General features: G+C 37.6%; 1 protein-coding gene across 1 annotated transcript in view; it reads left to right on the plus strand.

Moving 5' to 3' along the window:
• THSD7B (thrombospondin type 1 domain containing 7B) overlaps window positions 1-20,873 on the plus strand; it is a 535,886-nt gene that overhangs the window by 288,227 nt on the left and 226,786 nt on the right. Inside the window, exons 11-12 of the mRNA XM_077151771.1 lie at window positions 157-351; window positions 5,806-6,069. Of these exons, the coding sequence (XP_077007886.1) occupies window positions 157-351; window positions 5,806-6,069 (459 nt within the window). The remainder of the gene's footprint in view (window positions 1-156; window positions 352-5,805; window positions 6,070-20,873) is intronic.

Below are 20,873 nucleotides of genomic sequence, written 5' to 3' on the forward strand. Positions count from 1 at the left end.
GGTTAGCTATGTTGAATACCTTGTACAATCATAGTAATACCCAAATTTTCAAGCATTAGGTTGAAAAATTTTTTAGCTATTTTGCTAAAAACAAAACAAAACAGCACCTGGTTGATTTAATCAAAATAATGACGAAAGAATCCGTGTTCTTTTTAGCTGTCTCATGTGTCTCAGATGATAATCAGCCAGCAGAAATGACAGAATGCCTCAAGCAGACAAATGGCATACCTCACCTTGTGCAAGAATGCAGGGTTCCATGTCGCGATGACTGCTCCTTCACTGCCTGGTCCAAGTTCACACCCTGCTCAAAGAACTGTGAATCAACCCGGAGTAGACGGCGGCAGCTCACAGGTAGGGCATACCTTTTATGTCTTGATCTCAGAGAGTTGTGAACTGCTGAACCTCCCATCTAGAAAGTCAGCTCTAGGAAGACCGGAAGACTTGTCAGGTTCCCCATCTACCCATGATGGTATCCTCAGTACCTAGAACAATACCGAGCATGCAGTATATGCTCCACTAATATTTGTGGAATGATTGAAAGGTGAACCATTTTATAGTGACAAAGTTCCTCTCCACATACTTTTATAAGCTTTACAGTCATAGAAATGTCAGTCTTTCTTTGAGTAATTAATGACAGAGTTCTTGGTGTTCTGCCATGCCAACATCTGAGCAAGCTTGAAAGCCAACAGTCATTGCTTTGGAAAGAACATCTAACCTATATCACTGTCTTTTGCTATTACCTTGTGAGCAGTTTGATATTTTCAAATTTTAGTTGTCTAAGGCAAAAATCAAAGCACATATACATAGTTTTTATGGTATATAATCAATTATTGTTTTCATTTAGATCTCCAAAATTTAAAGGCGATTGAAGGAATGAATGGTTTAAATCAGGTCCTGGAGCAGGTTTTGTGTTTGTTTTTTTGCTTGCAGTATACATAATTGATGCAGTATTATATTTCACTATTTGTCTAGAAGAATATACCAGAACTTCGCTTTACTGTATGTATATTTTTAGATGTAGAAAACTTAATTCAGGAAATGGAGGACCAAAGGAAAAATATCAAAAATAATCATTGACCTAATAAAATTAGCATTGACGTCCCTGAAAGATTAAGCGCATTAGCTCTCATGAGCAATTGAAGTATTAATTCTCTGGTTTCAAGGCCCTTTTGTTTGCGTGCACTGCTCTCAAGATTAGGATTTAAATTTAACTCATCCTAATATATTTCCTTAATCAACTAGAGCCTTCAATAGTATTTCTACCCACAAACTGGAAGGTGAAGGCTATTTCCAAGTGAAGGTTAAAAATAAAATCTCAAACACAGATATCATGTGCTCCCTCATCTACAGAAATCCAGGCTTATATCATTTTTTGCAACATTGTTTCTAAAATAAAGGACATTTTTAGTGAGAAACAATAGAATGGGATAAAATGTGTAGTACTGACTATATTCAAGTTCAGAGGGCAAATTAGCAAAGTTTTGTTGGGTGCACATTCATAATGCTTCGAGAACCCACATCCTAATGACTCCTGTCTATATGTTTGAAGTGAGAGAGATTTCTGTTAAAGGGAAAGAAAGTTTTAAATTGGTGGTCAGTTTTTTTTTTTCTTTTCTTTTTCTGGAAGGTCTGCTAATAATATTTTGAATGTGTAAAGAAAAAGAGAAAATATTGAAAATTCTAGGATATTTTTTTCATTTTACAACCAGGATAGTTTGTGTTGTGAATTGTTCAAAGTTTAAAGAATTTGACGTTTTCAAATGTGCTTTATGTAAATATTAAAGATCTCTTGTACATTTTCCTGCAAACTCTAACCCACGAATTACCCATTGATAATACCAGAAGGTAATAAACCACATCCTAACTTATCTAAGTTTGCAGTCTAACGGGAGATGTGGATAGATTTTTGCTATGGACGATTACCATGCAGGGCAGTATCTGCTACAATAGGTGGTGTACAGAGTACAGTATTAGGTTCCTCTTGCTGCTGTGACAAATTACCACACACTAGGTAGCTTAAAACAGCACAAATTTATTACCTTACAGTTATATTAGTCAAAATTCTGACAAGGGTCTCACTCTTAAAATCAGGATGCAGGAGTACTGCATTCCTTTTTGGAGTCCCTAGGGAAAATGTGTTTGTTTGTTTGTTTTGCCCTTTGAAGCTTTTCGAGACCATCTGCATTCATTGGCTTATGGCTTCTTTCCTCCATCTTTAAAGCCAGCAATGTTGCATCTCTGACCAGTCTTCCATAGTCATAGCTCACTCTAACGCTTTATTAAGCCTGTAAAGTTTCTCTGATTTTAAGTACCCATGTGATTAGGTTGGATACAAGTGGATAATCTTGATTAATCTCTCCATCTCAGAGAGTATAACCTTAATCATATCTGAAAAGTCTATTTTGCATACAAATAGCATATTCACAGGTTTTAGGGATCAGCATATAGGCATCCTTGGAAAGCCAGGATGCTGCCTACCATGCAAGTCCAGAAGAAAAGCACCTTTTCCAGTCTTGGGATATAGGAAAGTTGGTTCCAGGAAGGCTCTCAGGAGGGAGTGCTCTATTAGCTTGGACCTGAAGGATAAATAGGCATTAAAAAAAGCTTTAAAAGGAGGGTGGAACTGGTGAAAATTTCTGAAATAGCCCCATGCAAAGGCTAAGAAGTGAACCAAAAAATTTCTAGGAACTGAAAGATGCACAGTATGGCTGGATTGTAATGTGCCAGAGACAGAATGGTGCAATGTAGGCAGAACCAGATACTAAAGGCTCAGATCCCATGGAGCTTTGAGAACCATGGTAAGGAGTCTGAACTTCATGCTATGGGATATCACCAGAGTTTTAAGTAGTAAAGGATGTGATCTGGTTTATACCTTTGAAAGCTGGCTCTGACAGCAAGTTTGGAAACAGATATTGTGGTAACAATATCTTAGAGGAAGCTATGGTAGTAATATAGGCTGGAGATTGAGAGGTGGGGAGAGCTAAATGTGCTAGTTTGCTAGCTGTCAGAATGCAATATATCAGAAATGGAATGGCTTTTTTAAAAAGGGGAATTTAATAAGTTACAAGTTTATAGTTCTAAGGCCATGAAAATGTCCCAATTAAAGCAAGTCTATAGAAATATCTAATCTAAGGCATTCATGGAATGATACCTTGATTCAAGAAGGCCAGTGAATCTGAAGAAATCTTCAGGGTTTCTCTCTCAAGTGGAAAGGCACATGGCGAACACGATCAGGGTTTCTCTCTCATCTGGAAAGACACATGGCGAACATGGCATCACCTGCTAGTTTCATCTCCCAGCCTCTTACTTTGACAACATCATTCTGTTGTCCTTCTCTGCTCTCTCAGAATTTCCAAAGGTTGCTGCCTGGTGGACTCAGTGGTTCTTTTGGCCTCTTTGTGGCTCTGCTCGGCACTGCTGTGGCTCTCTCATCATTCTCAAAAGGCACTCTCTCCAAAATGTCTCCTCTTTTATAGGATTCCAGTAAACTAATCAAGACCCACATAGAATGGGTGGAGACGTGTCTCCATCTAATCAAGTTTAATATCCACAATTGATTGAGTCACATCGCCATGGAGATGATCTAATCAAGTTTCCGGCCTATAGTGCTGGATAGGGATTAGAAGAAACTGCTGCTCCTACAAGACTGGTTTTTCTAGGGTACATAAATCCTTTCAATCTGGCAAACTAAATATAGGTAGTATCAGTGGGAATGGAAACAAATTGACTAGATCAAGAGATATTTAGGCAGTTGAAATGATAGATGTTTGTCATTAATTAGATGTAGGAGATGTGATAGAAAGAGGAAAAAGAAAAATTATGATCTTTCTTTTCATTGATTCAAAGAGAATGAATTTGTATCCTTAACAGATTAAATTTGCTTGTTTTTTAGGTATGTATTTTCAGTCTGTGGCTCAGAAGTTTGGATGAAAGATCCTGGCTGAAAATAATAATTTGGGATTTAAGAGATATAGATGGGAACTTAAACTTTTGGTGTGGGTAAAATGTAAGATCAGAAGAGAAAAGAACCTCAGGCAGTACTTTGAGGAACCCCATCTACTTAAGAAAAGGCAGAGATAAAATAACTCAGGAAAGAAAGAGAGAAAGAGGAAGGGCAGAAGGGAAGGAGAGAGGGATAGAGGGGCAAGGGAGGGAGGAAGGAAAGAACAATGGATGATAAATATATAGACAGCCAGACATGGTGAAAGAGATGGCAGCATTGTGAAGTGAGGATGAGGGACAAAAAGAGAATGACTTCATGTAAATTGGAAAGGGTACTTCAAGAATGAGGGTGTGGTCAACACTGAACTATTGCTGAGCAGTAGAGTGTGAAGGATGAAGAATAAGAGATATTCCTGCTTCCATTTGTTTGTTTATTTTATTAGTTTGGCAGGAATTATTTCAAAAAATTGGTAGGCTCAGATTCTAAAGTAGATTGAGAAGAGAGTGGAAATTAAAAAGATGGAAACAGGGAATTCCAACTGTACTTTAGGGAAGTTTGGCTGGGAAGAGCTAGAAACTGGAGCATATTAAGTGCTGATAGGAAGGAGTTAACACCTTTTAATATATCTCTCAACCAGTAAATTCTCATGGCTGTGAGGACGGCAAGGGTAGAGGCAAGTGAATACTTCCAGAGTAACAGAGACACCTCTTAAGCTAGTGCCAGACCATTTCTGGTTCTACAGGAATCCTTCTTATTTGTGTGGCCATAAGTGTCATGACAGACCCTAGAGCCCATCATCCAGGTGACAACAATTATAGAATTGTGTGTGATCCAAATCATCTAACAATGAAAAGTTAGTCCATGTGTCAGCTTATATCAAGCATTTTCAAAACAGCCTAAAGACTAGATATAGACCAATGAAATTCCTACTTTTTTTTTATTGCCAGACAGAAATCTAGCTAATGACATTCAGTTGAGGAAATAAAAAATGGAATTGTCAGATCTAAGAATATCCTTAGTAACCTATAGGAAGTACATTGCAGCAAAGCTGAATCAAGTTATAGATGGATTGGAATCCACAAAACATGAATCCAGTATTCACAGCTGTAAAAAATGAGTCATATAATAACTTAAAGTTGGGATCGCAGCTAAACATTCCATCAAGTCATTTGGTAAGGTAAAGTCACATTCTAGACTACTTAACGTTAAAAGCGTCTCTCAAAACAGTAGTGAAAGCTTTCTCTTGGATTAAATTATCCAACAGGATTTGAGCACTTATTTCAGTTCATTGTTTGTTTTAACAATTGTGAGCTACCTGATAGCAGGGACCAAAATGAGTTCAGTTTTGTCCACTACATTGCATGTAACCTCCGTTCTCATGTAGTATCATTGTATAGGAGGATGTCACTTTGTTTCTGGAATAAACAAATTGTTTTTAAAAAGTTATTTGGGGAAAAAACACTAAGGTACTTAGAGACCACTTTGTTGGCTTCCCTGGCAAATGATAATTTCAAGGAGAATAGAATCAAGGTAATTTTATTTTCATTGGCAAATTGTAGGGAAAAATACTATTAAGTTAGTAAGAACTTTCTAGTACATGAGCCACTGTAGCAAACATTTCCTAAGTATTTTGCACTACTATCCATCATAAAACTATTTTTTAAAGTTTACTCAAATTTCACAGTTGCCCTGAGAGATGCTTCCATTTTCCTGAGATTTACTTCCATGACAAAAAAGGGAAAATAAAATATTTTATTTTATTTAAGATTTAATGTTCTAAGAGCCTATAATACAAATAATTTGAGTGACTTATCAAAACAGCAGATGTGAAATTAATATATCAATATGTCTTGCTGAAACAGGGAAAAGCAGAAAGAAGGAGAAATGCCAGGATGCGGACCTTTACCCTCTAGTTGAAACGGAACAGTGTCCTTGTGATGAATTTCTATCCCAACCTTACGGAAACTGGTCAGATTGCATTCTTCCAGAAGGCAAAAAGGAGCTCCAGCGAGGATTGTGGGTGCAAGGAGACACCAAAGAATGTGGAGAAGGCGTGCGCTTTCGAGCGATAGCCTGCTCTGATAAAAACGGAAGACCTGTTGACCCCTCCCACTGCAGCAGCTCTGGTAAGGGGTGGATGAGGGATAACAGATGAGAACATTGACGTGTATCCTCGAAGTTTATCGGAGGTCTAGAATTGGTCACTTTGTTCTTGAATAATTGTTTTAGTTCTCCTTTGACAATAACCGACTGCCTCTCATAAAATAGGCATATGAAATGCACACATCCAGAGCTCAGTGAGATCTAGAATGTGATTATTTTGGATGCTTGGCTCACCTCACTCTGTATTTCACCTTTGTTTATTGTCTCTTTGTATGCTGGCAGTGGGCACAGTTGATCTGCTCCCTTGAACATACTTTGTGGTGTTCTTCAGTGCTCTGTGCATATGCATAGAAGGAATCAGAGCTGGAGTTTCTTCCAATATATTTGTCAGAACACCAGTGAAGAAGTTTATTTTAAAAGTTTACAATATAGTATATGTACACCCCAAAATAAAAGGGACAAAGGAATCACTACCACACTATTATAGTTGTCAAGGTAGAACAGTGATAGGTTAGAGAAGCAGGGAGGCAATATAGAGAGAAATGCTTTAAAGATGTAATTTGGAGATAAAATTGACAAAATTATCCTAATTACTAATCATCTTTTTATATGTTAGTTGCCATTCATCTCTAGTTTTTCATGAGTAGGATTTTTTCATTAAGTATACAATAGTCATTTCTGGTTAAAACTGAAAATGTCTTCAAGAAGGAAGGGACATGGTAAACTCAACCAATTTTCAGAGCAATAGTAAAAGCTATGAGGGAATCTGAACCATTTTCCCAAAATGAAAACAATCCTTTAACAGTCAAGATATGCCATAGATTCATCACTTTTATGGCACTTATTTTACGATACATTGACTGCACCTTAGGAATATATCTTAGGGGTATGACTTATACCACTGTATCAAGGATAAAGAAAAACTTTTAGTGGTTACTAATAAGGGCATAGTATTTTTTTTTTTAATATCCATGAATTAACTTAGTTTTAAGAATTGTTTTTTCGTCATGGGCAAGCTAAGTCACAGATCCTCAATCTGGGTCTCCTAACAAGAAGGTAAATGCTTCATTCTTTTAAGCGCTTTATATGTCTTTGTCTTCCAACTGCATTTGAAAGACACAAAATGGAGCCATCTCCCTACTCTCATTTGCAGAATGGGTGAGGGATCATCTTCATGGATTCTGATGGTTCTTTGTGCTTTTATTTATGACTACATAATACTTTGTTTTTTGAAAAAATTATTTAAATTTCTAATTCTCTACCTCAACTGAGAGTTCCTTGCTGAGGTCCTGAGCTGAATCATGTTTGTCTCTCGATCCCCAATGCTTGACACATGGTTTGGCCCATCTCAATTCACTAAATGTTGGCTGAATAAAAGAAAGGACTAGTTTAGACAGGAGTCAATATACCAATGCCTATAGAGAGAGTCCTGAAGTGTGTGTGTGTGTGCGTGTGTGCGTGTGTGTGCATAGATCCTTCGGGTAGCTGTATTTAGTGAAATATGATCCATAGAGAAGTCAGCTATGTGCAGTATATGGTCAGACAAATACCAGACAACACTTGGTCATATTTTGCCCTTTGTTTAGTGGAAACAAAATTGCATTGCTAAAAATGGAGAGCTTTGGAAAGAATGGGAGCATGCCGAAAGATAATTTTCCAAGTAACCAGTGATAACTATGTGACTAAATGCTAATTCATCAAATTATAATGTGAAAATGTTATCTGTTTTATATCCAATTCTAGGTAGATTATGATAGATTTTGAAGGTAATTCACTGTCTTCATTCATGTTTCATCTAGAAATAACTTAGAATTTGCAATTTAACTCTATTACAGCAATTTCACTTATTTTTTTATCATACATAAATAGATTTGGATTGCAGGCAAAGCAGAAAGTAACCTAAAGAATCTCTTTGTGATTTGAAGAACAGTATCATTTCACATGTTTACAGAAAAAACACTGGGAAAAATGTATATGTATGCTTAATACATTTAGAAAGTTGATTTTCTCTGTGTTTGTGAGTTGAATTTTAGGTAACTGATCAATATCTGTTAGGGAAACATATGCATGCTTATGTTGGCAAACCTAAGAGAGTTTGCTTGGGAACAGAAAGTTATGTTTTTGTTAACCAAGTAGTTGAGAGGGCATTTGGCAAACTTTCCTGCAAAGATTTGTAGATATTAAAGACAGGAAAAATTCATAAACTATGTGATATCTTCATGAGTCTACCACCCAGAAGGGAGTAAATAATTATAGTTTATCCTCTTTCGAAGAAAAAAATAGAAACTTTTAGTCATCTCAATTTTTCCCAAGTGACTTAAATCCTCTATACCTTCATGTTTTCTGAGACATTGGAAGGCTCTTCAAATCACAAGGACAAGGAGATTTAAAATTAAGTTTGACAAGATGAAGAATATGTTTCCATGTTTTTCATATTGGGATTTTACTTGTTTTGTTTTTTTAAAAAAAAACATGATTCTTCCTATAACAGTTCATATACTATTGCTACCTTAGTGATGCTTTTCTCGTAACCTAATTTTTTCCATTCCTGGGCCCCATTGGTCCCCCTTAAGTTCAAACTGCTCTGACCTTTTATTGAGGTTTACAACACCATCTCCTGTGTACTCTACTGACTCAGTCCACCCTCCCTCCAACCACTTCTCATATTCCATGACAGAAATCTTTCCAAAGGTAAATTTAGTTACCACTCTTATATATATTTTTTTCTTTTTTTTTCTTTTTTTTGCATGTGTAGGCACCGGGAATCGAACAACCAGGGTCTCCAGCATGGCAGGTGAGAACTCCACCACTGAGCCACCGTTGCCTGCCCTCTCATATGTTTTAGGTTCTCAGTGGATACCCAATACCCAGACCCCTATGAATAGGATGCAGCACTTTTTATGATCTTACCCTTTTTGTCCACTAAAGCCTCATCCCTCATCCTGCCAACCCTGAACCCAGCCATTCTCACTTGCACATCTCAATACACACCATTCACGCTCATGGGTTTTTTTGTTTGTTTTTACCTGCTTTGCTTTTATACTTTCCTCTTGCTATGATTTAATTTTCCCCCTCCTTGCAACCCAATTCTCTAGTTGACTTCTAATATATTTTCCAGATTTAATTTAGAAATGTCACCTCTTCCATGAAACCTTGCCATTCAGCTCCTAAAACCCACTAGAACCTGAGAATATCTGCTTTATGTCTCTTAGCAAGATGCTGGTCCCCAATCCCGGCACTTCTCACATTATGTCTTTGTGTCCATCTTTCCACAGAGGGCTCTCCTCTGTGCTCCCTAAGGGAGAACTGTATCTGCCTCATCACTGTATCATCACAAACAACTGACCAAGTATTAGCACCTCACAGATACTCAACAATTATTGACAAATCACAGAATATGAATCTGTGCTTATGAGGAAAAATTTTAAGGTAGATGTATGCATTAGTTTCCTTTGGCTGCTGTAACAAATTACCATAAACTTGGTTTATAATACCGTACATTTATTCTCATATTTCTGGAGGTCAGAAGTCCAAAATAAGTTTCACTCCAAAGGCTCTAGGGAAGAATCTCTTTCCTTGCATTTTCCAGCTTCTCAAAACTGCAGTCCCTGCATTCCTTGGCTCTTGGCCCCTTCCTGCATCTTTAGAGCCAATATTTTAGCATCTTGCTTCAGTGTCACACTGCCTCCTTCTTTTCTCTCTGTCTCCTGTCTGTAAGAGACTTATGATTGCATTTAGGGCCCACCCAGGTGGTCCAGGATATCGCCCCATCTCAAGATCCTTCACCCAATCCTATCTGTAAAGACGTTTATCATATAAGGTCATATTCACAGGTTTCAGGGATTAGGACCTGGCTATCTTCAGGAGCCATTGTTCAAAATACCACACTATGTTAAGAAACAGTCTGTCTTTGAAGTTAAAAAGTCTTAAAGATGTACAAATAAGGAAGTATCGGAAGCTTCTCTTAAGTATTAGAAGCGTTTACATGGTTTCTTCTCTTTTTCTTCATGTGTGTAAAGTGCCTACACATGGTACTTAAGATAAACAATGTTATAAACTGGAAAATTATTGGGCACAGTATTGATGGTTAGAATATTATAATAAACCAGTTTATTATAATAAACCAATATTATAATAAAATATATGGTTTTTGGATATATCCTTGAACAACAATAATATGAGGGTCTTTTGGGGGGAGGGTTGGGGGTGGGGAGCCCACTATCTCCAGGTCACATAGCTCTATCTTGTTCATGTCTTTGTTGTATTTTTAAATTTTCTCTACTTAACAGTTACTGGAGACAAGGGCTTATTGGTAAGATCTCATTTGAAGAGATGGTCTGCTGTTAAAAAGGTCTGGACACTTGTATAGTTAAAGAATTCAAGTAATGCAGAGTTCCACAGGGAACAGTGGTTTATCACTCATGCATTCATTCATTCTTTGCTTTCTTTTTATTGAGATACATAATCACATACCAAAGTGTGCCATCAGTTGTTCACAGTATGATCATATAGCTGTACATTCATCGTCACGGTTGATTTTTGAACATTTTCATTATTCAGGAAAAAAAAAACTGAAAAAAAAGAAAAAAATTAAAATAAAGGTAAGAACTTACCAAACCATCCCATACCCTCCACATCCTCTTATTGTTGTTGTTGTTGTTTTTCTTTTTTTTTCTTGCTCATCTGTCCGTATACTGGATAAAGGGAGTATCAGTCACAAGGTTTTCACAATCACATAATCATACCTTAAAAGCTTTAGAGTTCTTCAGTCATCTTCAAGAATCAAAGCTACTGGATTACAGTTCAACCCTCTAGCTACTCCAGTATATTAAAAACTGAAAAGGGCTGTATATGGATTTCATAAGAATAACCTCCAGAATGCCCTCTCACTTTATTTGAATCTCTCAGCCACTGAAACTTGATTTTGTTTCCTTTATTTTCCCCCTTTTGGTCAGGAAGGCTTTCTCATTCCCACATTGCCAGGGAGATTTACACTCCTGGGAGTCATGTCTCATGTAGGGGGAAGGGCAGTGGGTTCACCTGTGGAGTTGGTTTAGGAAGAGGGGCCAGACCAGAGCAACAAAAGGAGTTCTCTGGGGATTCTTAGGCATAATCATAAATAGGAATAAGTTTCATGATGGCAGGCCCCCAAATCAAGGGCCTGGCCCATCAATTTGACATCCCCCAATGCTGACAAGAATATCAGGTCTTCCCCAGGTGGAGAAGTTTAATATTTCCACCTTTTTCCCAGGTAATTCAAAGGGACTTTGCAAATACTTTTTAGTCTTCTGCCCAGATTACTCTGGGGTATATTGGGGCATCCTACATGCCTGTACAACCCGACAATCTAACTCCCTATTCAAGAACACCTAATATGGTGCTCAAATAAGCTGACCCTACAAGTTAATTAGACAATATGCTACCAAAAATATAATTTTGTACCAAATAAAGATCTCATCGTTTCCCAGGCATTGAAATTTTAAAATACAGCCAATATCATCCTTTACCCTTTAGTCTAATTTATCGTAGTCCTACCAAGATCAACTTTATTCATATCTCTAATTGAAGTCTAATCACTTTTCAAGTGTTTTATAGGGTTGTGCTGACATTCATAGGAACTCTAGCTCTGAATCTCAGGTATCATGCAGATAACTAGAAGTTCCAGGGAAAGACCAGGTTATACACAAATAGCTCAGCATATCAGAATTTAGAAATAACAGCTACAACTCCAGAATAGATGTGACTGCTGTAAGAGTTTACAATCTAGGAACCTTTACAATGGGCTATCACCTGATAACCTGTGCTCTCAAATTCAATTCTCAGAGTTTGCACGTTATAGTTAGCCGAATTAGTGAAGCATTGTAATATTTGTCTTTTTATTTCTGGCTTATTTCACTCAATTTACTGTCCTCAAGTTTCATTCATCTAATTGCATGCCTCACAACTTCATTCCATCTTGCAGCCACTCAGTAGTCCAATGTATGTATACACCAGGTTTCCTACTTCCAATCTTCAATTGTTATACCCCCAGGCCACCTCTGTCTGTTGCAACTGGGGAACACTGCCAGCATAAACATCAGTGTGCAAATGACCATTTCTGTCTCCACTCACAGTTCCTCCAGGTATACACCTACCTGCAGGATTGCAACATCATACAACTCCATGCCTATCCTCCAGAAGGACAGCGCTACTCTTCTTCCCTGCAAACAGTGACTAAGTACATCTCTCTCTCCGCTTTTTCTCCAGCACTTGTATCTCTCTGTTCATTTTTGTTTGTTTATTTTTTGTAGTTGTTTTTTTAACATTTTATTTTAATTGTGAAAAATAACATATCTACAAAAAATCAATAAATTTCCAAGTACATTTTAACAAGTAGTTATACAACAGATTTTAAAGTTTGGTATGGGTTACAGTTCCACTATTTTTTGTTTTTTCTTCTAGCTGCTCCAAAATACTGGAGACCAAAAGAAATATCAATATATTGATGAAGCAGTCATATTCATTGTTAAATTCTATCTTCCCTATCATACTCTTCCTTCTCTTTTTCTTTTTTGTGAAAAAAAAAACATATTTACAAAAAAATCAATAAATTTAAACGTACATCACAACAATTAGTTGTAGAATAGATTTCAGAGTTTGGTGTGGGTTAAAATTCCACAATTTTAATATTTCTTTCTAGCTGTTCTAAGGTACCTGAGAATAAAAGAAATATTAGTATACTGATTCAGCTCTCATACTCATTTGTTAAACTCGACCTTCTCTATAACTCCAGTATCACCTTTGATCTTTCCCTCACTCTTTAGGGATATTTGGACTATGGCCATTCTAATTTTTTTCATGTTGGAAGGGGCTGTCGATAACATGGAATAGGGGGATGGAACTAGCTGATGATCTGGATAGGCTGGCCCCTTTGCATTTCAGGGCTTATCTGGTCTAGGAACCTTCCTGGAGGTTGGAGGTTTCTGAAGAGTTACCCTAGTGCCTGGAATCTTTGTAGGATCTTAAATAATACCCTAGGTATTCTTTAGGATTGGCAGGAATGGTTTGGTTTGGGCAAGTTATGAAGGTAGCAGTGTCAAAATGAAGCTTGTGTAAGAGTGACCTCCAGAGTAGTCTCTCAACTCTATTTAAACTCTCTCAGCCAGTGATACCTTATTTGTTACACTTATTTTCTCCCTTTTGATCAGGATGGAATTGTTGATCCTATGGTTCCAGGGTCAGACTCATCCCTGGGAATCATCTCCCATGCTGCCAGGGAGACTTTCCTCTCTGGATGTCATATCCCAAGGATACTTTTCTGTAAAGTAAATCCCAATAACTTACTTTATAGAAATAGAAAAGCAGCGATTTCACTGACAGAATTGGGCTTAGAGAGCGTGAGGCTGCATCTGAGCAACAAAAGAGGTCCTCTGGAGGTGACTCTTAGGCATACCTATAGTTAAGCTAAGCTTCTCTGCTACATACATAAGCTTCATGAGAGCAAGTCTCAAGATCAAGGGCTTGACCTAATGTTTGATATGGTATCCAGGGTTTCTCCAGTGGTAAAGTTTAATAGTTCCATATTGTTTCTCCCATCCCTCAAGTGACTTTGCCAATAACTATTCATTTTTAAACAGATTTATTCACATATCCTATAATCCAAGCTAAGTAAGAAATGAGTGGTTTCTGGTAAATCACATGCCTTCACCACCACAATCTATATGAAGATATTTCCATTTCTTCCCCAAAGAATAATACCATATCCCTCCCCAGTATACCCCACTAATTGACATCAGATTTGGCATACTGCCTTTGTGCATTCAGTGGAAGCATATTAAAATATTAATGTTAACTATAGACCCTAGTTTACATTGATTGTATTTTTCTCTCCATAACATCCCACTTATAAAACCTTGCAATGTGGGCTTTCATTTTTTCTCCCTCATGCAAAAACATTCTTATGTTTGTACATTTAATCACCATCATTATTCACTCTAGGCATGACTAAGTTATACCATTCTAGTTTTTATCCTCTATCTTTCCTTCTAGTATTAAACATGCCCTCAGCCCTCCTCACTCAACTGTACTCACACTCAGCTTTATTCAGTGTACTTATTTTGCTACCATTAGATATTATTATGCTATCCCTTTCTGGATATTTACAGTCAGTCCCGTTGAACATTCTGTACTCCTTCAGCATCAAGTGTCCAATCACTACCCTCTTTTTACCTTCTGATAACTTGTGTTTTCAACTTTAGCTCTCAAATTCACTGATTAACATTACTTCATATTAGTGAAACAGTATTTGTCTTTCTGTTTCTAGCTAATTACACTCAGCATAATGTTATTAAGGTTCATCTATTTTGTTACATGCTTCATGACTTTATCCTGTCTTACATCTGTATGATATTCCATCATATGTTTATACCACAGTTTGTTTAGCCACTCATCCATTGATGGACATTTAGGTGTCTTCCATCTCTTGGCCACTGAGAATAATGCTGCTATAAACATCAGTGTGCAAATGCCCATTTTGGTCCTTGCCTTCAGTTCCTACAAATATATACCTCGTAATGGGATTGCTGTGTCATATTGCAGTTCTATACTTAGCTTTTAGAGGAACTGGTAAACTGTCTTCCAGAGCAGTTGCACATTCTACATTCCCACCAACAATGAATGTGTGCTTCTTTATCCACATCCTCTCCAGTACTTGTTGTTTTCTCTTGTTTTGATAATGGCCATTCTAGTAGGTGTGAGATGATATCTCATTGCGATTTGGTTTGCATTTCCCTAATATCCAGTGACGTTGAGCATCTTTTCATATGTTTTGAGCCACTTGTACTTCCTTTTCTAAAAAATGAGTGTCCATGTCTTTTGCCCATTTTTTATGTTGTCTTTTTGTTGTTGAGCTGTAGAATTTCTTTATATATTTTAAATATTAAACCCTTATCTGATAGGTGGTTTCCAAATATTGCTTCCCATTGCATAGTCTGCCTTTAACTTTCCTAACAAAGTCTGTTTGATGCACAAAAGTGCTTAATTTTGAGGCGATCCCATTTATCTGTTTCTTTTGTCATTGCTCACACTTTGGGTATAATATCTAAGAAACCACATCCTATCATAAAATCTATAAGATATTTCCCTGCATTTTATTCCAAAAGATTTATGGCCTTAGCTCTAACATTTAGGTCTTGAATCCATTTTAAGTTAATGTTTGTATAAGATGTGAGGTGGGGATCCTCTTTCATTCTTTTGAATATGAATGTTCGGTGCTCTGGACACCATTTATAGATGAGGCTGCTGTGTCCCAGTTGAGTTAGCTTGACCACCTTATCAAAGATCAATTGTCCTTACATAAGAGGGTCTATTTCTGAACACTCAGTTCTATTCCATTGGTCAGTACATCTGTCTTTTTGCCAGTACCGTGCTATTTTGGTCACTGTAGGTTTTTAGTATGGTTTAAAGTCAGGTAGTGTGAGACACATACCCCCCCCCCCACTTCATTTTTCTTTCTCAAGATTGTTTTAGCTATTTGGGGCACCCTACCCTTCCAAATAAATTTGGTTATTGGTTTTTCTATTTCTGTGAAGTTGTTGGGATTTTAATTGATATTACATTGAATCTATAAATCAATTTTGGTAGAATCTACAACTTAACTATATTTTATCTTCTAATTAATGAGCATGATATGATCTTCCATTCATTTACTTCTTCTTTGATTTCTTTTACCAATTTCTTGTAGTTTTCTTTATGTAGGTCTTTTGTGACCTTGATAGAATTTATTCCTAAATGTTTCATTCGTTTGCTTGCTTTTGTGAATGAAATTCTTTTCTTGATTTCCTCCTCAGATTGCTTGTTTCTAGTGTATAGAAACACTACTAATTTTGGGGTGTAGATCTTGTACACTGCCACTTTGTTGTACTCATTTATTAGCTCTGGTAGCTTGGCTGTAGATTTTTCAGGATTTTCAACATATAATATCTTGTCATCTGCAAACAATGAAAGTTTTAATTCTTCCTATCCAATTTTGGTGTATCTTTTTTTCTTGTCTAATTACTCTAGCTAGAACTTCCAGCACAGTGTTGAATAACAGTGGTAACAGTGGGCATCCTTGCCTGGTTCCTGATCTCAAAGAGAAAGCGTTCAGTCTTTCCCCATTTAGTATGATGTTAACTGTGGGTTTTTCATATATTCCCCCTACCATGTTGAAGAAGTTCTCTTCTTTTCATATCCTTTGAAGTGTTTTTTTTTTTTTTATCAAGAAAGGATGTTGAATTTTGTCAAATTCCTTTTAACATCAAGATGAGAAGATCATGTGGTTTTTCTGCTTTGATTTATTGATGTGGTATTAATCATTAATTGATTTTCTTATGTTGAACCAGCCTTGCATACCTGGAATAATCCCACTTGGTTGTGGCATATAATTATTTTAATGTGCTGCTGGATTTGATTTGTGAGTATTTTGTTGAGGATTTTTACATCTATATTCAATAAAATGATTGGTCTGTAATTTTCTTTCCTTGTAATATCTTTGTCTGGCTTTAGTATTAGAGTGATGTTATCTTTACAGAATGGGTTACATGGTTTTCCCTCCTTTTCAGTATTTTTAAAAAGAGTTTGAGCAGGATTAGTGATAATTCTTTCTTGATTGATTGGTAGAATTCATATGTGAAGCCATCTGTTCTTGGATTTTTCTTTTTTGGGGGAGCTTCTTAATGACTGATTCAATCTCTTTACTTTTGATTGGTGTGTTGAGGTCTTTGGTTTCTTCTCAAGTCAATGTTGGTTGTCTGTACTTTTCTACCAAGTTGTCTGTTTCATCTACATTGTCCTGTTTATTAGTGTATTGTTTCCCATATCTCCTTTATTTCTGCAGGGTTATTAGTTATGTCCCCTCTCCCACATCTGGTTTTATTTATTTGCATTCTCTCTGTCTCTCTCTCTCTCTGTCTCTCTGTCTCTGTCTCTCTGTCTCTCTCTCTCTCTGTCTCTCTCTCTCTGTCTCTCTCTCTCTCTCTCTCTCTCTCTCTCTCTCTCTCTCTCTCTCTCTCTCTCTCTCTCTCTCTCTCTCTCTCTCTCTCTCTCTCTCTCCCTCCCTCCCTCCCTCCCTCCCTCCCTCCCTTCCTCTCCCTCCCTCCCTCCCTCCCTCCCTCTCTCTCTGCCTGGCTAAAGGGTCCATTGATTTTATTGATTTTCTCTAAGAACCAACGTCTGGTTTTGGTGCTTTTCTCTACTGTTTTTATGTTCTCAATTTCATTAATTTCTGCTGTCATCTTTGTTATTTGTTTTCTTCTGTTTGTTTTTGGTTTAGCTCACTGTTCTTTCTCTAGTTCTCCCAAGTGAACAGTTTATTCCTTAATTTTTGCTGGTTCTTTTTTTGATGCTGTATGACAGGGTCACATTTTGTTCTTTTATCCGTGTGAGTATTCCGTTATTGCAGCATCATTTGTTGAAATTTTTTTGTTTGTTTTTGTTGGTTGGTTGATTTGTATGTTTGTAAAGTACATTGGCCAGGCAGTGAATTTTTTTCTTTTTTAATATAGGTATTTAAGGCAATACATTTTGCTCTCAGCACTGCCTTTACTGCATCCCTTAAGTTTTGATATTTTTGTTTTTACTTTCTTTTTCCTCAAGGTATTTACTGATTTCCCTTGTAATTTCTTCCTTGGCTCGCTGGTTGTTTAAGAATGTGTTGTTTAGCCTCCATCTATTTGTGAATTTTCCAGTCTTTCACCTGTTACTGATTTTTACCGTCATTCCATTATGATCTGAGAAAGTGTTTTGTATGATTTTGGTCTTTTAAAATTTATTGAGATTTGTCACCCAACATGTGGTCTTTCATGGAGAATGATCCATGAGCACTTGAGAAAAATATATTATCCTGCTGTTGTGGGGTGTAATGTTCTTTAAATGTCTGTTAAGCCTAGTTCATTTATCCCGTTATTCAAAATCTCTGTGTCCTTACTGATCCTTTCTCTAGATGCTTTATCCATTGACAAGAGTGATATATTGAAGTGTCCAACTATTATTGTAGTGGTGTCTACTCCTCCTTTCAGTGTTATCAGTGTGCGCCACATGTATTTATGTCTCAGTGCATAAATATTCATGATGTTATGTCTTCTTGATGAATTGTTCCTTTTATTAATACATAGTGTCCTTCTTCGTTCTTTTAATTGTTTTACATTTGAAGTCTAATTTATTGGATCTTAGTATTGCTGCTCCCACTCTTTTCTGGTTGTTGTTTGCATGAAATATCTTTTTCCAACCTTTCACTTTTAATCTGTTTTTGTTTTTGTGTCTGAAGTGAGTCTCTTGTTTGTAGCATATGGGTGGGTCCTATTTTTTTAAATCAATTCTGCCTGTCTGTGTGTTTTAAATGAGAACTTTAGTCCATTAATATTTAATGTTATTACTGTAGAGGCAGTACTTTCTTCTATCATTTTGTCTTTTGAATTTGATATGTTGCATATTATTTTTTTCTCCTTTTACCCTTGTTGGTAGTCTTCCTTTCTACACTCTTCTCCAGACCTCTCCCTCCTGTCTTTTCCTATCAGCCTGTAATGCTCCTTCCAGTATTTCTTGTAGAGCTGGTCTTTTAATCACTCTCTCAGTGACTGTTTCTCTGAAAATATTTTAAACTCTCCCCCATTTTTGAAGGACAGTTTGGCCTGATATAGAATTCTTGGTTGATAGCTTTTATCTTTCAGTGTCTTAAATATATCATATCATTTACTTCTCACCTCATGGTTTCTGCTGAAAAATCTGTGCGTAGTCTTGTTGAGCTTCCTTGTATGTGATGAATCGCTTTTCTTTCAATTGTCTCTTTGTCTTTGACATTTGACAATCTGATAGTAAGTGTCTTGTAGTAGGTCTAATGTAGATCTATTCTGTTTGCAGTATGTTGTACTTCTTGGATCTGTAATGTATGTCTTTCATGATAGATGGGAAATCTTCAGTAATAATTTCCTCCATTATTCTTTATGCCCTTTTTCCCTTTCTCTTCTCCTTCTTGGACACCCATAGCACTTATATTCACATACTTCATGTTGTCATTTAATTCCCTGAGATCCTGCTCATATTTTTCCATTCTTACCTTGCTTCCCTTTTCTTGGGGGAAGATATGCCCCATAGGGAATTATGTCTTTCAGTTGTCTTGTTACTTGCTCTCTCAGACCTGTCTAAACTCCAACTTTCCTTGAATCAGTGCTGACTATTGAAAATGCCTGAGACTTTCTCTAATAAACCATTTAGAATAAAGTCTATGCTGTGACCTCGGCCCTTCCACCCATTTTAGACTGTATATGATATGCATCCAGTCATCAATGCTTTCCACACAGTTGTTCCTAATAGTTCATGCAGGATTAACTAAATTCACACCTCCCTATGCCACCATCTTGCCCTTCTCCTCATTCATTATTTTAACAAGGAGCAACTGAACACAGTTTTGATCAGGAACTTTTCTATGTTACACTAGATAAAGATTGATCAATCAGAGTCACTGGAGGTATGATTTAATGTAGGACTTTTTTAAGGACTTCCAAATTCGGGATTATCTCCTCCTTCTGAGTCATACTACCTTTCTCTTTTGAATTATAGTGAGTTGAAAAGTTTAGGATATCAGTGAAATAACTTTGTATATCCTTTATTTATTATCCAGAATAAGACTATCCATATGTCTAAATATCCATGTATTTATGCATTGAAGATAGGGTCTTAATCTCTGGAGATGGCTGGGCCCTAGTCAAAGTTGCTGCCTTGATGATTATGGTGGACTATGACAGATGGCACATGTAAGGCCTTGCAGCCTGGTTTCTATGGATTTGACTAGAATACCTTTTCCGAAAAAGTAGTATGTGTCGTGATCCTTGGGAGAAATTGTTGCGCATATATACATCTTCCATTTGCCTTATAAAGGGTCACATTTTATCCTAAATGAGAAAGTAAATAGAATTTTTAGAAAAGTGGTTTTAATTAAAGAATCAACTATTACTTTTACCTTTTAGTGTAAACAAGTAGATATCCTATGAAGAGTTACAGAGTAATTCTACCTACCTTGCTTAAAACGATAGTTCAGTCTCTCTAAAAGTCAGGAGCAAGAAGGGGAGCGGGGCCAAGATGGTGGCTTAGTAAGGTACGCGCGTCTTAGTTCCTCCTCCAGAGCAACTACTAGGTGAACAGAAACAGTGCAGAACAGCTCCCGGGGCCACGGCAGGGAATGGACACACAGCATACCCCAGTCTGAACTGGCTAGACTGACTGCGAGACTCTGCTGTGGTGAGATCCCCGAGCGACGCGCGATTCCCCAAGCCGCAGCAGCTGGCGGCCGGAGCTCCTCCCTCCCTCCTTCCCGGGCCGGCTGAGAGTCTCGGAGAGGCAAGTTTCCCAAGCCGCGGCGGCCGGCGTCCCTCTTTTGCGGGCGGCTTCCTGGACCGGCTACGAGTCTCGGATCAAAGGGCTACCCAAGCCGCGGTGGCCAGCAACCAGCGCCCCTCCCCCACGGGCGGCTTCCTGGTCCGGTGGCGAGTTCCCCAGGCCACGGCTGCCAGCGACCGGCACCCCTCCAGGGAGAGAAGGGAATTTCTGACAGTGGCAGAGACTGGGTCCAACCAAACACCAATAGGGGCATTAATAAAGGAGCCACAGGGTCCTCTCAAGCCGTGGTGGCTGGCACCCCCACCACGCACAGCCCCCTGGACCAACTGAGAGAATTGGATCGGAAATCCCCAGGCCACGGAGAACGGTGACCGGGGGGGATCCCTTCCAAACATGTGAGACAAACGTGTGCCACGAGCGCCACCTACTGGGAAGGATAAGAAAAACAGAATCCAGAGATTTCACAGAAAAATCT

Source organism: Tamandua tetradactyla, chromosome 3 (genome assembly GCF_023851605.1).
Source record: "Tamandua tetradactyla isolate mTamTet1 chromosome 3, mTamTet1.pri, whole genome shotgun sequence".
NCBI classification, from domain to species: domain Eukaryota; kingdom Metazoa; phylum Chordata; class Mammalia; order Pilosa; family Myrmecophagidae; genus Tamandua; species Tamandua tetradactyla.